Here is a 15,419-nt window from a genome sequence, read left to right as displayed (position 1 = left end):
GTGATTATGCAAATAGGGAAGCATGTGATGTGAGGATGACACATGATTCTGACCACTGATCATAACTACAGCCTCACCTACTAGTGCCATGAGTATCACTTTCCGTTTTACAGATGATTACATCTGCACCACCAATAAATTGCAATATAGCTGTTGTATTGTGGTTTGCCTCAAATTACAGAAAAGAGAAAGCCCTCTTTTATGGCAATGTGAAAACCAGGGGAAAGCAATGACAGGAATCTGACAGACAATTTGGAATGATTTAATAAGTATTCATTGCCAAAATATAATTAACATCAGTCTGTGATTCAGATATTTTTTTTAGGCCAGCAGAGAAGGCCTTGAAGGCCCTGTCGGTCCACCACTGCAAGAAACATGTCAATTGATACACTAGTAATGCCTGAGGCCTATTCAATAGACATCAACTAAGTTCACTACTTTTATAAACAGACATCTTTCTCATTTCTAAGAGCAGACAAGAACCATGGTGGTTTCTTCAGCTACATGGCTTTCTATCAGAGGGGAAACTGTAAGACTGCAAAGTTATGTTTTGGGGCAGGATGGGAGTCAGTATGCATAGGGAGGAGGTTTTTCAAAGGAGCTGTGTGATGATCCAAAGAGGACAGGCGCATTGGGGGTGAGCATGAAGGTGCCTCCAGGTTCCTGGGTGGTGCCTTGTGAGGTTGGCTGACTATTGCTTTCTTCAGAACACCCTTCTGGGATCACTTGGGGAGTGGTAGGTCCCTGGAAACTGTTGTTTGACTGTGAAAGGCGGTGGAATTGTTGGCTAAATGTCATTAGGACACCTAAATATCTATGAAATGTATAGTATTTTTTCAAACTATATACTGTAAGTCACACTGAAGATGGATCATAGGACTTATACTCAGGTTGAAATTATATAAAAATATGTTATTTCACACTGACTGACAGGAGCAAGTCATAAACTTCACCTGCAGAAATGTGTTGTGTTTATAGTTGGTGGTGCTGACTACACCTTCCTAGCGTGTTTTTATATTTGCTATAATAATAAAAATTTAATAATCTTGTTTTTGGAAGAATATAACCGCTGCGAAAATTTGACTTGCAAATCTTATACTTCAGTGTAACTGATAGTGAGAAAAATATGGTACTTGAAAACCACTTCGAAGGGTACACCAGCACATTTTGCTCTTACGAAAATAAACAGGCTCAATCATGAATGACTGTTAGCACTAGTGAGGAGTTTATGCAACTGTGATGACACTAAGGTTTTGTTTGTGCATGCATGTATTTATGGGCTATGCCTGTGGTGTGTCTAGCAAATTAATTAAAACTGAAGGGCAAAAGGAATTTTCGCCTCAGGCGACATACATTTTTCTTGTACACCATATAAACACTGCGATTTTATGCTCTAAATGAGGCAAAATATGAATAGTTTTGGTTATATGATCACATGACCTTCGCTGTCCTCTGGAGTTTCAACCATTCATAATTAATTTCATCCTTACATGACACAAAATTACACCTATATGAAACAAACTTGCTGCTTGCATTGTGGCCCATTTGAGTTAGCGTTGCTAAACAATGATAGATTTTGAAATCACCAAAATGTGTGACATACTGTACCTGCACTGGGACTGGGTAGTTGGGGTAGGCAGGAAGATTTTGCCCTGGACAGAAGCCAGCATACGTAAGCATGTGCTGGGTCGGGTTGTACAGGATGTGGGGAGGTGGCGCTGGGCTTGGCGCTACTGGTGGAGCAGGCTTTTGCTGCAGGAAACAGTTGAGAGATGGTCTTATATTTCTGCTCGGCATGGGAAGACTAGTGGCAACTATATAGTGTATGTCAATAAAATTTCAATTAAACAAATATGCATTTTTCGGAATGAGATCAAAAATGCATTTGATGAAAACAAGCAAAAACTGCACGTGGGTTGCCCTCTTTCTAATGTAATGTTTTGTGACATTATTGCGAACTTGCTCAAAAATAATGATTCAAGTATAGTAATACTTGTAAATTGCCTTCTTTCTAATGTATCATTTAGATTTATAGTCATACTGTGTATCACTCATAAATTCAGAGACTTTTCACTATTCTGTAAATTACTCTCAAAAGAGAGGTGGCAAAGAGAACGGTGATTGAATACAATCACAATGAAACGCAAGTAAAACACAATTATTTTTACATTTTTGCCGTTTCACATAATACCTGTTTTGATCATTTGGCATATAGTGATAGTGTAGGATCGTGTCCGTTTCACCGACACTGGACCTATGCCGCTAAATGTCAAATTTGCTCTTGTCCCGGATGCATTTAACGTTTCAAAACCAGATAAAACATTGCTCGGATGTCTCACCATGTCCTTGTAGGCCCCGAGAATGGCTGCTGCGATGATTCCCAGAAAGAGGCCAATGACATTGAGAACGACCGAAGCCCACAGAAGACGATGGAGGTGAATCACGTCCCAACAACCGCTGACCCCCGTGAACTCATAGTACGAAGGGTGATAATCAGTGCTGTAACGGTTCAAAGAAAATGTTCCTGTAAATACTGATTACAACAAAAATGCATGTGCAGTTTACGGGAAGAAGGTGTGTGATAAAAATGTTACCTCTCACAGTTGTAAAGGTAGCAGCAGAAGCAGGTGTTGCTTCTCAGTTTGAGCTTGCAAGATTTGTCGAAGGAACGGCATGTCACCTGAAAATGTGGTGGATTTAACTGAATCACATATATATAGACTTGTTGCATTGAATTCGGTATTTTTTCACATCAATCTCCTCGAAAGAATTTGTACTTGTTTAACTAATGTACAGTTTATTAAGCAATTTTGTGTTACTGTAGTTAAGACAGTCAGCCGCTAGGTGTCAGTAAATTAAAAGCTATGGCTGGAGTTTATGGTACAGAATTCACACGGCAATCCAACGACAAGGAACATTCCCATGTCACCAAAATTTGATCATTAAATAATCCAAAGCACTATAAATTATAATTTCTTCGGCAACATTTCAATTATATGAACAGATCCCTCTGAGAGAACCTAAATATTCATTCAATTTCTGTATCGCCTATCCTCACAAGGGTCACAGGGGGGTGCTTGAGCCTATGTCAGCTGACATCGGACACCCATTCACGCTCACACTCATACCTAGGGGTAATTTAAAGTGTTCAATCAACCTATAAGACATGTTTTTGGAGAGTGGGAGGAAACCAGAGTACCCGGAGAAAACCCACGCAAGCCCGGGTCGAACATGAAAACTCGACATAGTGAGGCACAACCTGGGATCAAACTCATGTCCCCAGAACTGTGAGGCCAACGTGCTAACCACAAATCCACCAGGCCAGAATCTAAATATATATAAAAATACCCGATAACACAGTGTGTATATATGTATGTGTGTGTGTGTGTATTTCACCTCAGTGTAGTAGCTGTCGTAAGCATAACCAGAGTCACTGGTGTAAAAGTCACACATGTCCTCTTGCAAAGGTCGTATGTCCTGTGGGAGGATTAATGCAAAAAAAAAACAATAGAGTAAACTTCTATTTGTTAGCTTGAATAAAAAAATAATGGCAAATATTTGTCTAACTGTTCCATGTTTGGGTGCAGCATGCACGAGTTTATATTAGTGTGAATGCAGCAGTTTTAGGCCTCCTGCACCAGGATGATAGAATGAATGAGGTCATTAAATGATTTCATTGTGTGAGGCTTGAAGAAGCAATGAATATAAATTCTACTGTCCTATGCAGCTGTGAGCATCCTTTGATAGTATTGTTGATCAATATCAGCAATTCAGTGCCAGGGGGCTGAATAGCTTTTGAAACTGCTTTTGGCCCACCCTTCACTCATTAAAGCCTATTTTATATAGCTTGTTGGGTTAATGGGCCAAACCTAGGTCTGCTACTTTCCATTTCTTTGAATCCAAAACATTATTATACTGTATATTCCTGCACTATGTACATATCTAGTAAAGAACTGAATACATAAACATAAAAATGTAGTTCCTTCACGGACGGTGTTGATGTTATATCCTGGCTAAGCACTCTGGCTTTTATTTTACTTTATAGAAGATACTTTACATTGCAGTTCAATCTAGTTTTAAGGGGGAAACTGGCTAACTACTGTCTGTCTCCAGGACATCGTTAAAATGTGGTTATAGTTTAATAATCTGTGAGTAAAGTCTAGTAAACTGTACTCACAGTTTAATGAACTGCGAATAGTAATGTGTGGAAACAGTTGATTAAACAGTGGGTACTAATTACTAAACTGTGGGTACAGATTATTAAACTGTGGGTCTGTGAGTACCAAATACTAAACTGTGAGTACAGTTCAATAATCAGTGGGTACATTTTTTTTTCTACTGTCACACCCAGGGAAGTTCCATAGGATGGTGTTGATCGGTTTGAAATCCAGTCAACCCATAAAAAATTAGACTGACTTGGAATGTAGTTTGAGTATTTCAAGTCAGGTAAGTGTTCTTTATAGACCTTCATTTTGATGCTACTTACCACAAATTCTGATGCAATGATTCCATCCACGATGGCACAGAAGAAGGATGCAATAACTCCAATGCTGATGAAGATAATGGAAGCCATGAGCTTGGAGAGAACAGATGAGCAATAAGACGAAGATATCATGTATTACATCATATAAAGTTATCCAGCAGCAAACATAAAATTCCTGTCGTGGAATATATAATTTCATTTCATGATCTTAAAATATATTGCAGGATACAAATTGATATGCAAATATTGTCATTTCTAATGCGATCAAGCCTTGTCACTCCTAAGGAAAACCTCAGTGTCTTTATCTGCGCTATTTCTAGCTTCACCTTTTTGTATCGATACCTGGAAGCTTGTGAATCAATAAACATACTTTTTGCCAGACTAGAATAAAGCGTCATTACACCTTAACTGTATATCCATAAAGTCAAGGTGAAATGACGCTTTATTTTAGTCTAGGATAGCAGTGACGCTCTTACTGTCAGATTTCGCTTAGGCAGTTATTCAGAGATGTACTTACAATTTTGGGGGGGAGGCGAGAAACATTTAATTCTTCCTGGGCGGCGCAAAGAGAAAATTAAAAATCACTGCCGTAGGTGTACAGCAAAACTCTTAAACATGAGGGAATAAGCTTGTAGTGAAGTTTTGTTTGTTGTGTTTGTCATGTAAGTACAAATTCGAACTACTTATTACTTCATATTTAAAAAGGAAAATGCTCAATGAGGATTGCATATCTGTGTCTTTTATGTGAAGAATTCTGAATGTTGATGGCTGTAAAAATACATTTAAAAAATAAAAAATTATATATATATATATATATATATATATATATATATATATATATATATATATATATATATATATATATATATATATATATATATATATATATATATATATATATATATATATATATATATACATACATATATATATATATATATATATTTTTTTTTTTATATGCATTCCTCATGGAGCATTTTCTAGAGAGATTTAGAATAAAGATGAACTTTGAGGGTAGGTTTTTATCTGCTCCCAGGCCAGACTTTTCACTTCATTAGCTGTTTAAATGCCTCGACTTTTATGGGCTCCAAGTAGGAGCTGAGGCCAGCAGGACAGACAATGGAGCTTGACAAATGCATGACTTCACATTAGTGTAGCGGCAGCTGTTGGCAAATAAAATACATCCACGCACTCCAAATAGAGCCTCTAATCTGCCCTCTTCTGTGAGGTTGAGCCATGGAGAGCAGCAAGGAGAAGTACCTAGAATGAGCTGCCTTGAAGTGAACGTGTTTTATACATGCTGTAACTAAAGTCACTACAAGGTCTTTTTGCAGTGCTCACTGGTCCAGTGATGGAGCACAACAGCACAGGTAATAAGAATTGAACATCCTATTGCCGCTTAGCTAAAATACAGTTCCTCGCTTCATGCAGCAAGGTGACCGGGCCGACTCTTGTCGGTGAAATATAGTGCGGATGTCAAGGAGAGCCTTTTAGAGCCGAAAAGAGAACACCAGTTTGCTGAAGCGTTAAGTTATAAAATAAAAACTAGGCTGTCGAAAAGAAGCAAGGAACAGGATGAGATCAAATGGAGGAGAAAAATTTCATGCTCAAATCAATGTTGAATGGGTTAGTTTCTTACATTAGGAACGTGGATTTATATATGTATAAGATACCCAAGAGTGTAATTTACCATGAAATATAAATATGTTTTATTCATTGTTAACTGATTTGTATTATATAGGAGAGCAGCTAACTTTTCAATTAAAGATACTACTACTATGGTATGGCTCATGTGTCACAGTGTATCGGAGTCAGAAGATGCTTCATGCTGCTTGTCACTCTGCTACATTTTGTGTTCTTTACGGAGCAACCTGGTGGTTCTCATCTTACAGTAAAAGTCTCAGAAGGGAAGCGGACACCTGCATGAGGCTGCATGAATCCCATCAAGAGCGATTAAAGTTTCAAACACAGACTACTACCAAGTAAAGTCAAATCCACAAGACATAGTGTTTCTACGTACATTTAAAAATGTGTTTATGTATTTACTCTGGCTGCATCCGAGTGGTTTTCACTGGTTAATCTAATTTGCATATGACCCATGTCTAAAATAAATGGTCTTGCTCATACACCTTGCTGGCCCTTTGGATTTTGTATAATTTTTGGCCATCCTATATGAGAACATTTCGCATCAAAAGCTTGACAGTGCTGATGAGTCAGTTTATTTCTTGCACTTTTGCTCAGCTCTTGATCAGATACACGACACTGACAAGCATATCTATCTGAGCTGCCGCACAACATGAAAAATTTACTACGTGCGCACACACACACTTGTTTGAGTTCACCATTCCTAAAGAAGGAACCAGGTCTATTTAATGAATACAGATCTCCATTTTGTCCAAGCTTTTTATATTTAAAAAGGTTCAAGCAGCTAGGTAACAGAGTATCTTGGAATAGTGACGTGAATGGAATAATTGTTGCATTAGGATACCTTGTTTTCAGAAGAGGACAGTTATAGTAATGTAAATAAACAAAAAATAATTTCCTATACAATAGGAATACCTGTATTCTATAGCCATTTCCAAAGATTAACTTTAACAATGACAAAAATATTCACCTCTTCTATGAAAAAGGAAATATTTTAAGCTTCTAGAAGCCGTCAACCAACCACAACTTTGCCTGACTCCAATTTTCAGGAGAATGTTATTTGGGTGGAAAACAATAATGATAAAATCACAACAGCCTATGAGACCAGAAGCTAAAACATACACATTTCACAGGTAAAATGAGCAACATGATCACATATATATGCCTCATATTACACAGGCAAGCACTTAAACTGTGTGGCTATCCAAGTCAACAACCCAAACAACCAATGCTAATTCAATTTTCACTCTGGCCACTGAAATACAAATCCCAAGCAAGAACACATTACAACGGGATAAATAATCACATTTTTCTTCATAGTGGAACAATTACCAGACAATGACAGTACCAGAATAATATCACCAAAACAGCTATTTTTGTAGTATCGGACAGTATTGGATTTGGTTACGAGATCGGATCTGATCCAGTAGTTGAGTTTGTTTCAGTACTATTGTGCTTTTGAGTTCCAGTGAATCAAAGCACCAGGGCAACAAGTTTGCAGAGAGTGACTACTTTTTTTTTTTTTCAAACTAATGGTAGTTACAGATCACTGAGTAATGTTTGCAAACACAGTACATTTCTTGATGAGCTACTGGCAATAGAAAAAAAATGTGATTTGTGGTCTAAGCGTCATATTAGTTCTTGTATTATTTTTACTCCTCTAAAAATATAGCAATCAGTTTCGCATCAGCACAATATATCTTGAAAATAAAATTGAATTGGATCGGAAGTCAAAAAGTCAGTATCGGCAGATACTATAGATTTAGTAAAATTTCAGGATGGCCCTAAAATGTACTAGATAAACTTTCAAGGTTATCCTTTCTCTTTATCGATCACATGCCGTGTGTTTTGCAGTTATTGTACTCAAAGTTTAAACTGATTTTATGCTTTTATGCCTGAGTGTGAATTAAAGTTTAAACTCAAGCGTATGTTACATTATGTTATTTTCAACAACTGCCGGGTTAGACACCAGTGCCAACAAAAAGACATTATGTTCGGTGGGTAAATGTATCCCAATTAGGACCACATAAGCAAATATACATATTACGTAGTTCAACTTACCATTGGCCTGCGGTTTTCAACCAGGTGGATGCCAACAATGCCCAGAAATGCCCCAAAACTCAACTGGATTAGGGCATAAAGCAGAGGTGGTCCAAGTTGATAAAGTAGGGAAATATTGTACAAATGGAAGTACTATAAGGAGATAGAGAAGATGCTTGCCACTCACAATTATGCCTGGGTAATAACCAGCAACAGGAACATTGTCAGTGCGAGTCAGAGAAATCAAACCCACGGCCAACACCACCAGAGACAGAGTCAGCAGAGCCACAGTTATCCAAAGAGCCGTTTTTCTCCTTCGCACATAAGCAACTGTAGATGGAGGAGACATTGTAGAAGAAATTTTAGGTCACAAAAAAAAAAATATATATATATATATATACATCTGTGGCAAGTTCTAATTGCATCCACTTTCTAGTGGTTTTCCTCATATTGGCATCATCTCATCTGACTTTGAGTACATTTTAGAGTATTTTTTCCCTCTTTGTTTGAGTTGTTTTTTATTAGAAATTTAAAAATCAATATAAACAGTTTAAAGCCAAGCCAGAACATTTGATTTGCAACAGATCTCCATGTATGACCAACATAGCCTAAGCAAAACAGACACACCCCAAAAAAGCACTTCTGTGGAGAATCAAAACATACACTAAAAACAATATTATTTTTAAAAATATTTTCCTGAGGATAAAAACTACTATGAGGGGATTCAATTAAAGAGAACATATCAGACAGTACCTTCTGGATCGAGGATCTCTGTAGTATCTGGTGGCTGAGTGATCGGCTGAGCTTCTGGCTGTTGCATTTTGATTCACACAAATGGTAATGAAAAACAAGGTGGATAAATTCTCAAACTGATCTTAAAAAAGATTGGTCGTTGTTATTGCACGCTTTGTCCTTGTTTATTATCCCCAGATACTACGTCCTCCGAGGTGTCTACTCACAAACAAAGCATGATGCACATTCAATCATGTTTGGCCTCCAAAAGGAGTATTCATCATACCTGAACCTGAGCTCAGAAGTCTCAACTTTTTTGGAGAGAGAAAGAGAGCGAAACAGACAGAGAGAGAGAGAGAGAGAGTCTGACCAATCAGCATCCCTAGTTCAATCCAGTGTTCACTTCCGACCTCATGCATCTTACATGAATTCGACTCAGCAGGGTGGTTTTATGTGGCTGTTCATGATGCTGCTGGCTTGAATCAGAGTTTAAGCAGCCAGCACCCCCTGACGGTCAGTCTATCCAGAAGAGAAATGTTTAACTCATTTTCTGGATTCAAGAGCACAGGAACAAAGATAAATAACACAATAATAACAAAACCAGCTTGGATTTCTTAAACCTTTCAATGCACGCAAGACTGCGTTAATTATGTATTTTCTTAGTGTTCTTAGTGTTTACTGGACAAATGTGAACTAAGCTACCATGATTGCAGAATTTAGGTGTTCCAGTTGTTCCAGGGTGGATTCTCATCACACGGTCAACCGGCTATAGATTCCCATATTGAGCTCCTTCTGCCAAATGATGGACATGTTCCCAGAGGCAAACCCTTTTTTTAAAGTGTCTTTTCCTTCCAGTTACATGCTTTTAACTGAGATAAAAGCTCAGGCCTTGTCAATGTCATTGGAGTCTGGCACAAAAGGTGGCAGAATAATCCCTGAAGAGAGTGTAAGAGAGAGTAAAATGGTTGAAATGTTGGCTCAAAAGAGTGGTATTTCTTGTCTTGGTTGTTTAGAGGGTTGACAGTGCCATTGAAACTCCCACTGGGTGAGACATATGCTGAATTGGCCACCAAAGTCCATGTTGACAATAGCAGAGGACTATTTTCTTCTCCACCAAGTTTATCCTAGACCCACACAAGCTTGGGGAAAACATGCAAACTCCACACAGGAAGGTCCGAAACTGGGATCGAACCCTCGACCACAGAACTGTGAGGTTAATGTGCTAACCTCTCTTTCACCTCCCCTTCCACCCGTTTATTAAATAAGGTGTAGCCCTTCATTAAAACTAGACATGAAAGATTACTGTAATTAACAGCGTTGATCTAACAGTACATTTTTCTTTTTCTTCCAACTAAATTTTCAACAAGCATAATGACTACGTATTTCCTGTTTTGTGTTAGTGAGTAATGCAATTAAAAAATTGAAAAGTGGATTTGTTACATTCCAGTGAGCACAAAGTAAAAAGCTCCAAAGTATCCAAAGAAATACAACAGCTCAAACTGTTTACAAGCTACTTGTGCAAAATTAAGCTGTAAAAGATTATCTAAACACCCTTCCACACCTTTTGTCTACAAGTCCTCCCTTTTTCTAAACATGTGTATCATGTGAAAGCTTAACATATTACTTTCTAACAGGTCATAAATTGTCGTGTTCAAATTTAATTTTCATTTGACTTTAATGCTTCTAAGTATGCACTTTATAATTTCAGACACACTCTCATACCAGATATCTAGGCAGGAACACTATCAGGATGATGGGCTTCTACAAAAACTAGGGTGTTAACATGTTACAAGCACACGCAGTATTTACGGAGTACTTTCTTTGTCTTGAGCGATTCTAGAAAACAGAGTTTGCTCAGAAAATCATCACAACCGGCCAAGATTTAGATATTCACCCTTTTGAACATATTCATGCACCACCTCTGTTCCAGTTTTATGTCGCCAAGTCGAATTACAAGAAGCTAAAACTGAAACAAGAAGCTCAATAGATGGTTTTCCATTGGTTTAATAAATAAACATCAAAACCACAAATAAACTGTTTTGCATAACAATGCTGCAACCTGTGATATAATGTAATGAAGTTTGTACATTAGGAAACAAAAACTTCATTAATTTCATTACAGTACCATCACATATAGAGACAAACAGCCCCAGCGTATTCATCCATTGTGAAACCTTAAATTCTTAAATTAGGATCAACAAAAGTATTCATATTTGTCAAATATTACCTGAATTAGTATTGTTATCCTTTTTTTCAATACTTTCTTTAAAGTCAGATATTTAGGGGCCTAACAGTTTTGTGGTTCTGGGTTCGATCCCAGGTCGGTCCTCCTGTGTGGAGTTTGCACGTTCTCCCCGGGTGGGTTTTCACCGGGTACTCCGGTTTCCTCCCACATTCCAAAAACATGCATGGTAGGCTAGTTGGACACTAAACTTCCCCGAGGTATGAAGTTGAACGTAAAGGCTTGTCCTTTTGTCTCCTCGTGCCCTGCGATTGGCTGGCCACCGATTCAGGGTGTCCCTTGCCACGTGCCCAGCTGGGATAGGCTCCAGCACCCCCGAACTTTGTGAGGATTAGCAATCCAGAAAGTGAATGAATGGATTCTTTCTAGGTTTGCCCTTAAACTCAATGGGGTGATGAGATCAAGAGTCCTGAACCCCCAACACAGTATTCAACGATACCAATTTATTGGTACTTTTGTATGTATCGAAGTGGCAGTAGAAGTTTACTTAATTTATATTCAAATTTAAAAAACCTATAAACATATCCAATACAACCAAACATCCCAACACAACTTCTAAAGTTAAAAAGAAGAGCAACAATATAAGTTAAAAGATAAATCCGATTATACAAATAATGTATAAATAACATTAAAAATGTACGTAAGGAAAATAATAACGTGCAAAATAAACAGTTTGACATCCATGTCACATGATTGGGTAGTAATCCTAATTGACCTCAATGAATAAATTCCAATTTTATGTCAGAGAGCAATGATAAAAATGGTGTCTGTATGCACACCTTTGGTTTCAATTTAATGTACATAATGTCACATAAGAACAGTATGTAGATAAAAAAATTAATATATTAATTAATGTGGAATGCAATGGTAGTTGGTCCAAAAATATTTGTTTTTTTTAAATGCATATTAATACCTTTGCAAGAATAACTATGTGAAGCATTTAAATTACATCGGTCTTAGCAACAAAAAAACAAATTTGAAAAAACAAAAAAATAAGATGATGCAACCTGATCAAACCAATGTAGCACATTTATGTTTCATGTTTTAATTGTTCAAAAGTTTTTACCCAATCTTTCATGATCTTGTATTTAGTAGAAACATGGAAACTTGGAAAAAAAGTTTTTGTGCTTTATGTTTTAAGAACTTGGTATGTCTATTTTTGTGAGTATCAAATGACATTTTTGATCTGTTTTAGTTGAATGTATTCAAGTATGATGGGTTCAAATACAGCTCTGACAGTGGAACATGTATACATTCATTGCAAATGATATGCTGAGGTTTTTGTTTTTGGTCGTAGTTAAATATTCCACTAGCATACCAACAGGAACACAACGAAAGGAAGTTGGAGTAAGTTCAAAGGTGAAATTATTAACACACCTTATAAATTAGCAGAAAATGTATTTGCACCAACCCCATTTGATGGAATCAGAAGAGAAAACAATGCAAATTCCCAATGCAATTTTACCTCCTTGTAACATATAGTCAAAGATGAGGGCCTGGTCATGTGACAGTTCTTCGAGACATCCATTGGTAGGTAGTCAATTTCCAAAGGACTGGTGCCAATAGCAAGCTGAGGGTGCTGACACTGAGAACAAGCAGGTACACCTAAATAGAAAATATAGAGAAAACTAAATTGAATAAGTTCATTCTTCTGTACATTCTACAGACTCACCCAAAGTTTCACGTTACAATCTAAGAACTATTTTTTTTGTAGTTGCTAAACTCCATACAGCGGCCAAAACATTAAGGAAAACATCTCATATGTTGATGGATAGTCAATACGCGACTGACCTCTCTGGAGATGATGCCGGAACGACGCGCACGGCTGCTCAGGACAAAAGAGAACTCGCTGACTTGCGCCAGACCCGCCGAGACGATCCAACTAATGTGACGAGAGCTCGGTGGCAGGATGGCATATAACACCAGCACTGACATGACGAACTTGGAGAAGACGAGAAACAATGAGGGAAGAGGACTTGAGAATTATAAGGACAGGGAAGAAATCATACATGGAGGAGAAACAATGCTGCTACCTTTAATATGACCAGTGTTAGTGTGAGTGCCACCAGAATGGTGAGTTCATACAGTACAAACGTAGGGAACACATGGAGACCTGCGGCACCATATCAAGTTAAAATCAAAGTAGAAGACTGGAATATTGTAATGTCATAAAATCATTGCGGGTATCTGACCAATTGAGGCGAAGAAGATGATGGCAAGGAAATGTTGAATTGGCTCAAAGCATCCCATGACCTCGGCAGTGACCATATGACCCTGAGAGGATAACAAAGCTCCAGCCAGGAAACAGCCCAACTCCATTGATATATCCAGAATATCTGTGACCTTAACAAGAGATCATACACATAATAAATAAACACATTGCTTTACAGTTGGGCAATCCAAATATCAAGTAATAATCCACTCAGACTGGATAAACTTAAAGTCTGAGTATTAATACATTAATGTCTCTGAGATTTTCTTTTTATATTTATTTTTTTCTCAATTTGTATTTTCAGTGCAATTTCTGTGTATTATGGAGCTGTAGCACAATTATACAAAATAAATCAATGTGGATTCAGTGAGAAAAATTATGAATCTTTTTGGTGGCAGTGGAAATGAATTATTTGTCTGACTTAAAGTTGCACCTGATTAGAAGCCAAATCCACAAAATTTGATGAGAAAACTATAAATTATGTTCACTGTACTACTAGCCACACTTCTCCAAATATTTACACCAAACGACAGGTAGCTTAGTAGGCTGTAAAAATAACCAGATTAGCTGCAGGGACATAAACCGCAGGGTTTGATGTGCTGAATAGTTTAAGCACAACAAATAGAAAAATAAAAATAAATACCGTTAGCATGAAAAAAACTAAAGCTGCTATTCCCAGCACCAGAATCTCCTTGTTGCCTTTGTTCTCCGCATGCAACCTCTTGTAAAAAGGGCCAACCACATACGATTTCAGCAAAAGACACAGGAGCATCACGGCAGCCAGAGATGCCAGGACACGCCCCAGGAGAGACAGCACGCGAAAACTTTCAAGCAGGAAGCTGTGGGGCACAGAGGGAATTGATTGGGTTTTAACAGTGACATCTTGCATGGCTGCCTCGAGGAAAAATATACTTGAGGGGAAGGGTAACTGACCTTTCTTTGTCTCCACCTTGAGCTTGTATCATAGTGGGCATGACAGCTATGAATAGACCAAGTTGAACATCTTGCATCACTAAAGTTCCGAGGAGTAGACTGCTGTAGTCAAGTTCACCTGTTTCGCGCAGACAGAACCGTGACATGTTACATGTCACGCAAAAAAAGCTGGTGAAGACATTAACGGTGCGGTTGACATTTGTCATTTCAGGATAGAAACAGTATCTAAAGTTGAAAAATTGTGATCATTTCATGCACCTAACCAAAACCTTACCTGCACTAGCACATTCCAAGGAAAGCAATACAAGATCTGAACCCAAACACGTTTTTTACAAAAAATTAAGGGGGAATTTTTATTTTGAACCTATGCCATCGGTGTATTTTCATATTCATTAGTGGTCTATGTATGACTGACTGCTTTTCCTCATCCAGGGGGATGAAATTAATATTGTGATCACCAAATGAAGGTGCAAAACAAAGATGATAACACATTTTTACTCATGGTAAAATGTAACATTTGCACTGAATAAAGTATATATTTAACATCTTAACATAAGAAAACTGTAGCAAGTATGATAAAATAAAAAATATATTAAATTCACGATATCTTTTGATGTCATGAAACCTCGGTCCGAGATATGTTCCATGTCAAATTAAAACCTTCTTTTAAAATGCAGAATTTGGAAAACGGTAAGTCAAAAGAATGCACTAACCTTCTTTCTCTCCTCTGCTCGACCCTGCTAAGAAACGGGACACTAACGGAGTGCTTGACAGTGAGAGACACACGGCAATGAAGACTGTCTGGATAGGTTGAATGTTCAGCACTTGTCCCCATAACAAGCCGCTAATAACCATGAGCAGGCACAGGTAGCAGGACCCCTGTACGGACAATTTCCATACCTGCACACAATATGAATGCATGGACAGTTACACTGGATTGGATTAATAGCTCTAAATAAACTCCCCATATCTTACCTTTCGAAGACGCTCAGGTGAGAACTCCAGTCCTACCACAAAGAGAGTAAAGAAGACCCCCAATTCTCCCAAAGTCTCCACCTGGACCATGGACTATTGTACACAGAGAATAGAATCAACACACCCAATAATGAGAACTTCAATATTGCAGTGACAGA

General features: G+C 37.8%; 2 protein-coding genes across 2 annotated transcripts in view; both read right to left on the bottom strand.

Moving 5' to 3' along the window:
• Window positions 1–301: 301 nt before the first annotated feature.
• tmem255b (transmembrane protein 255B) lies at window positions 302–12,742 on the bottom strand. The gene is made up of 10 exons (XM_077712500.1): window positions 12,607–12,742; window positions 8,921–8,978; window positions 8,355–8,497; window positions 8,189–8,251; window positions 4,487–4,576; window positions 3,397–3,477; window positions 2,595–2,680; window positions 2,340–2,499; window positions 1,609–1,752; window positions 302–762 (listed from the first exon to the last, which is right to left on the bottom strand). The coding sequence occupies exons 1-10, from the start codon at window positions 12,667–12,669 to the stop codon at window positions 568–570; spliced, it is 1,083 nt and encodes a 360-aa protein (XP_077568626.1). The 5' UTR covers window positions 12,670–12,742; the 3' UTR covers window positions 302–567.
• slc9d1 (solute carrier family 9 member D1) overlaps window positions 10,888–15,419 on the bottom strand; it is a 23,650-nt gene continuing 19,118 nt past the window's right edge. The window contains exons 11-18 of the mRNA XM_077712494.1: window positions 15,262–15,354; window positions 15,000–15,186; window positions 14,287–14,404; window positions 13,997–14,192; window positions 13,334–13,484; window positions 13,175–13,254; window positions 12,933–13,082; window positions 10,888–12,746 (exon numbers count right to left, since the gene is read on the bottom strand). Of these exons, the coding sequence (XP_077568620.1) occupies window positions 12,642–12,746; window positions 12,933–13,082; window positions 13,175–13,254; window positions 13,334–13,484; window positions 13,997–14,192; window positions 14,287–14,404; window positions 15,000–15,186; window positions 15,262–15,354 (1,080 nt within the window). The 3' untranslated portion in view covers window positions 10,888–12,641. The remainder of the gene's footprint in view (window positions 12,747–12,932; window positions 13,083–13,174; window positions 13,255–13,333; window positions 13,485–13,996; window positions 14,193–14,286; window positions 14,405–14,999; window positions 15,187–15,261; window positions 15,355–15,419) is intronic.

This window comes from Stigmatopora nigra, chromosome 3, assembly GCF_051989575.1.
Source record: "Stigmatopora nigra isolate UIUO_SnigA chromosome 3, RoL_Snig_1.1, whole genome shotgun sequence".
Classification (NCBI taxonomy): Eukaryota; Metazoa; Chordata; class Actinopteri; order Syngnathiformes; family Syngnathidae; genus Stigmatopora; species Stigmatopora nigra.
This window is presented reverse-complemented; position numbering and strand designations above follow the sequence as displayed.

What these genes read in the sequence shown, in the direction of transcription:
- tmem255b (XM_077712500.1), bottom strand. Translation starts at nt 12,669, where the DNA reads ATGGATGTCTCGAAGAACTGTCACATGACCAGGCCCTCATCTTTGACT. An exon ending in TCATTGCATCAGAATTTGTG is followed by an intron (nt 3,478 to 4,486) that starts GTAAGTAGCATC and finishes ATCCTCCCACAG; the next exon opens with GACATACGACCTTTGCAAGA. An exon ending in ACGACAGCTACTACACTGAG is followed by an intron (nt 2,681 to 3,396) that starts GTGAAATACACA and finishes CCACATTTTCAG; the next exon opens with GTGACATGCCGTTCCTTCGA.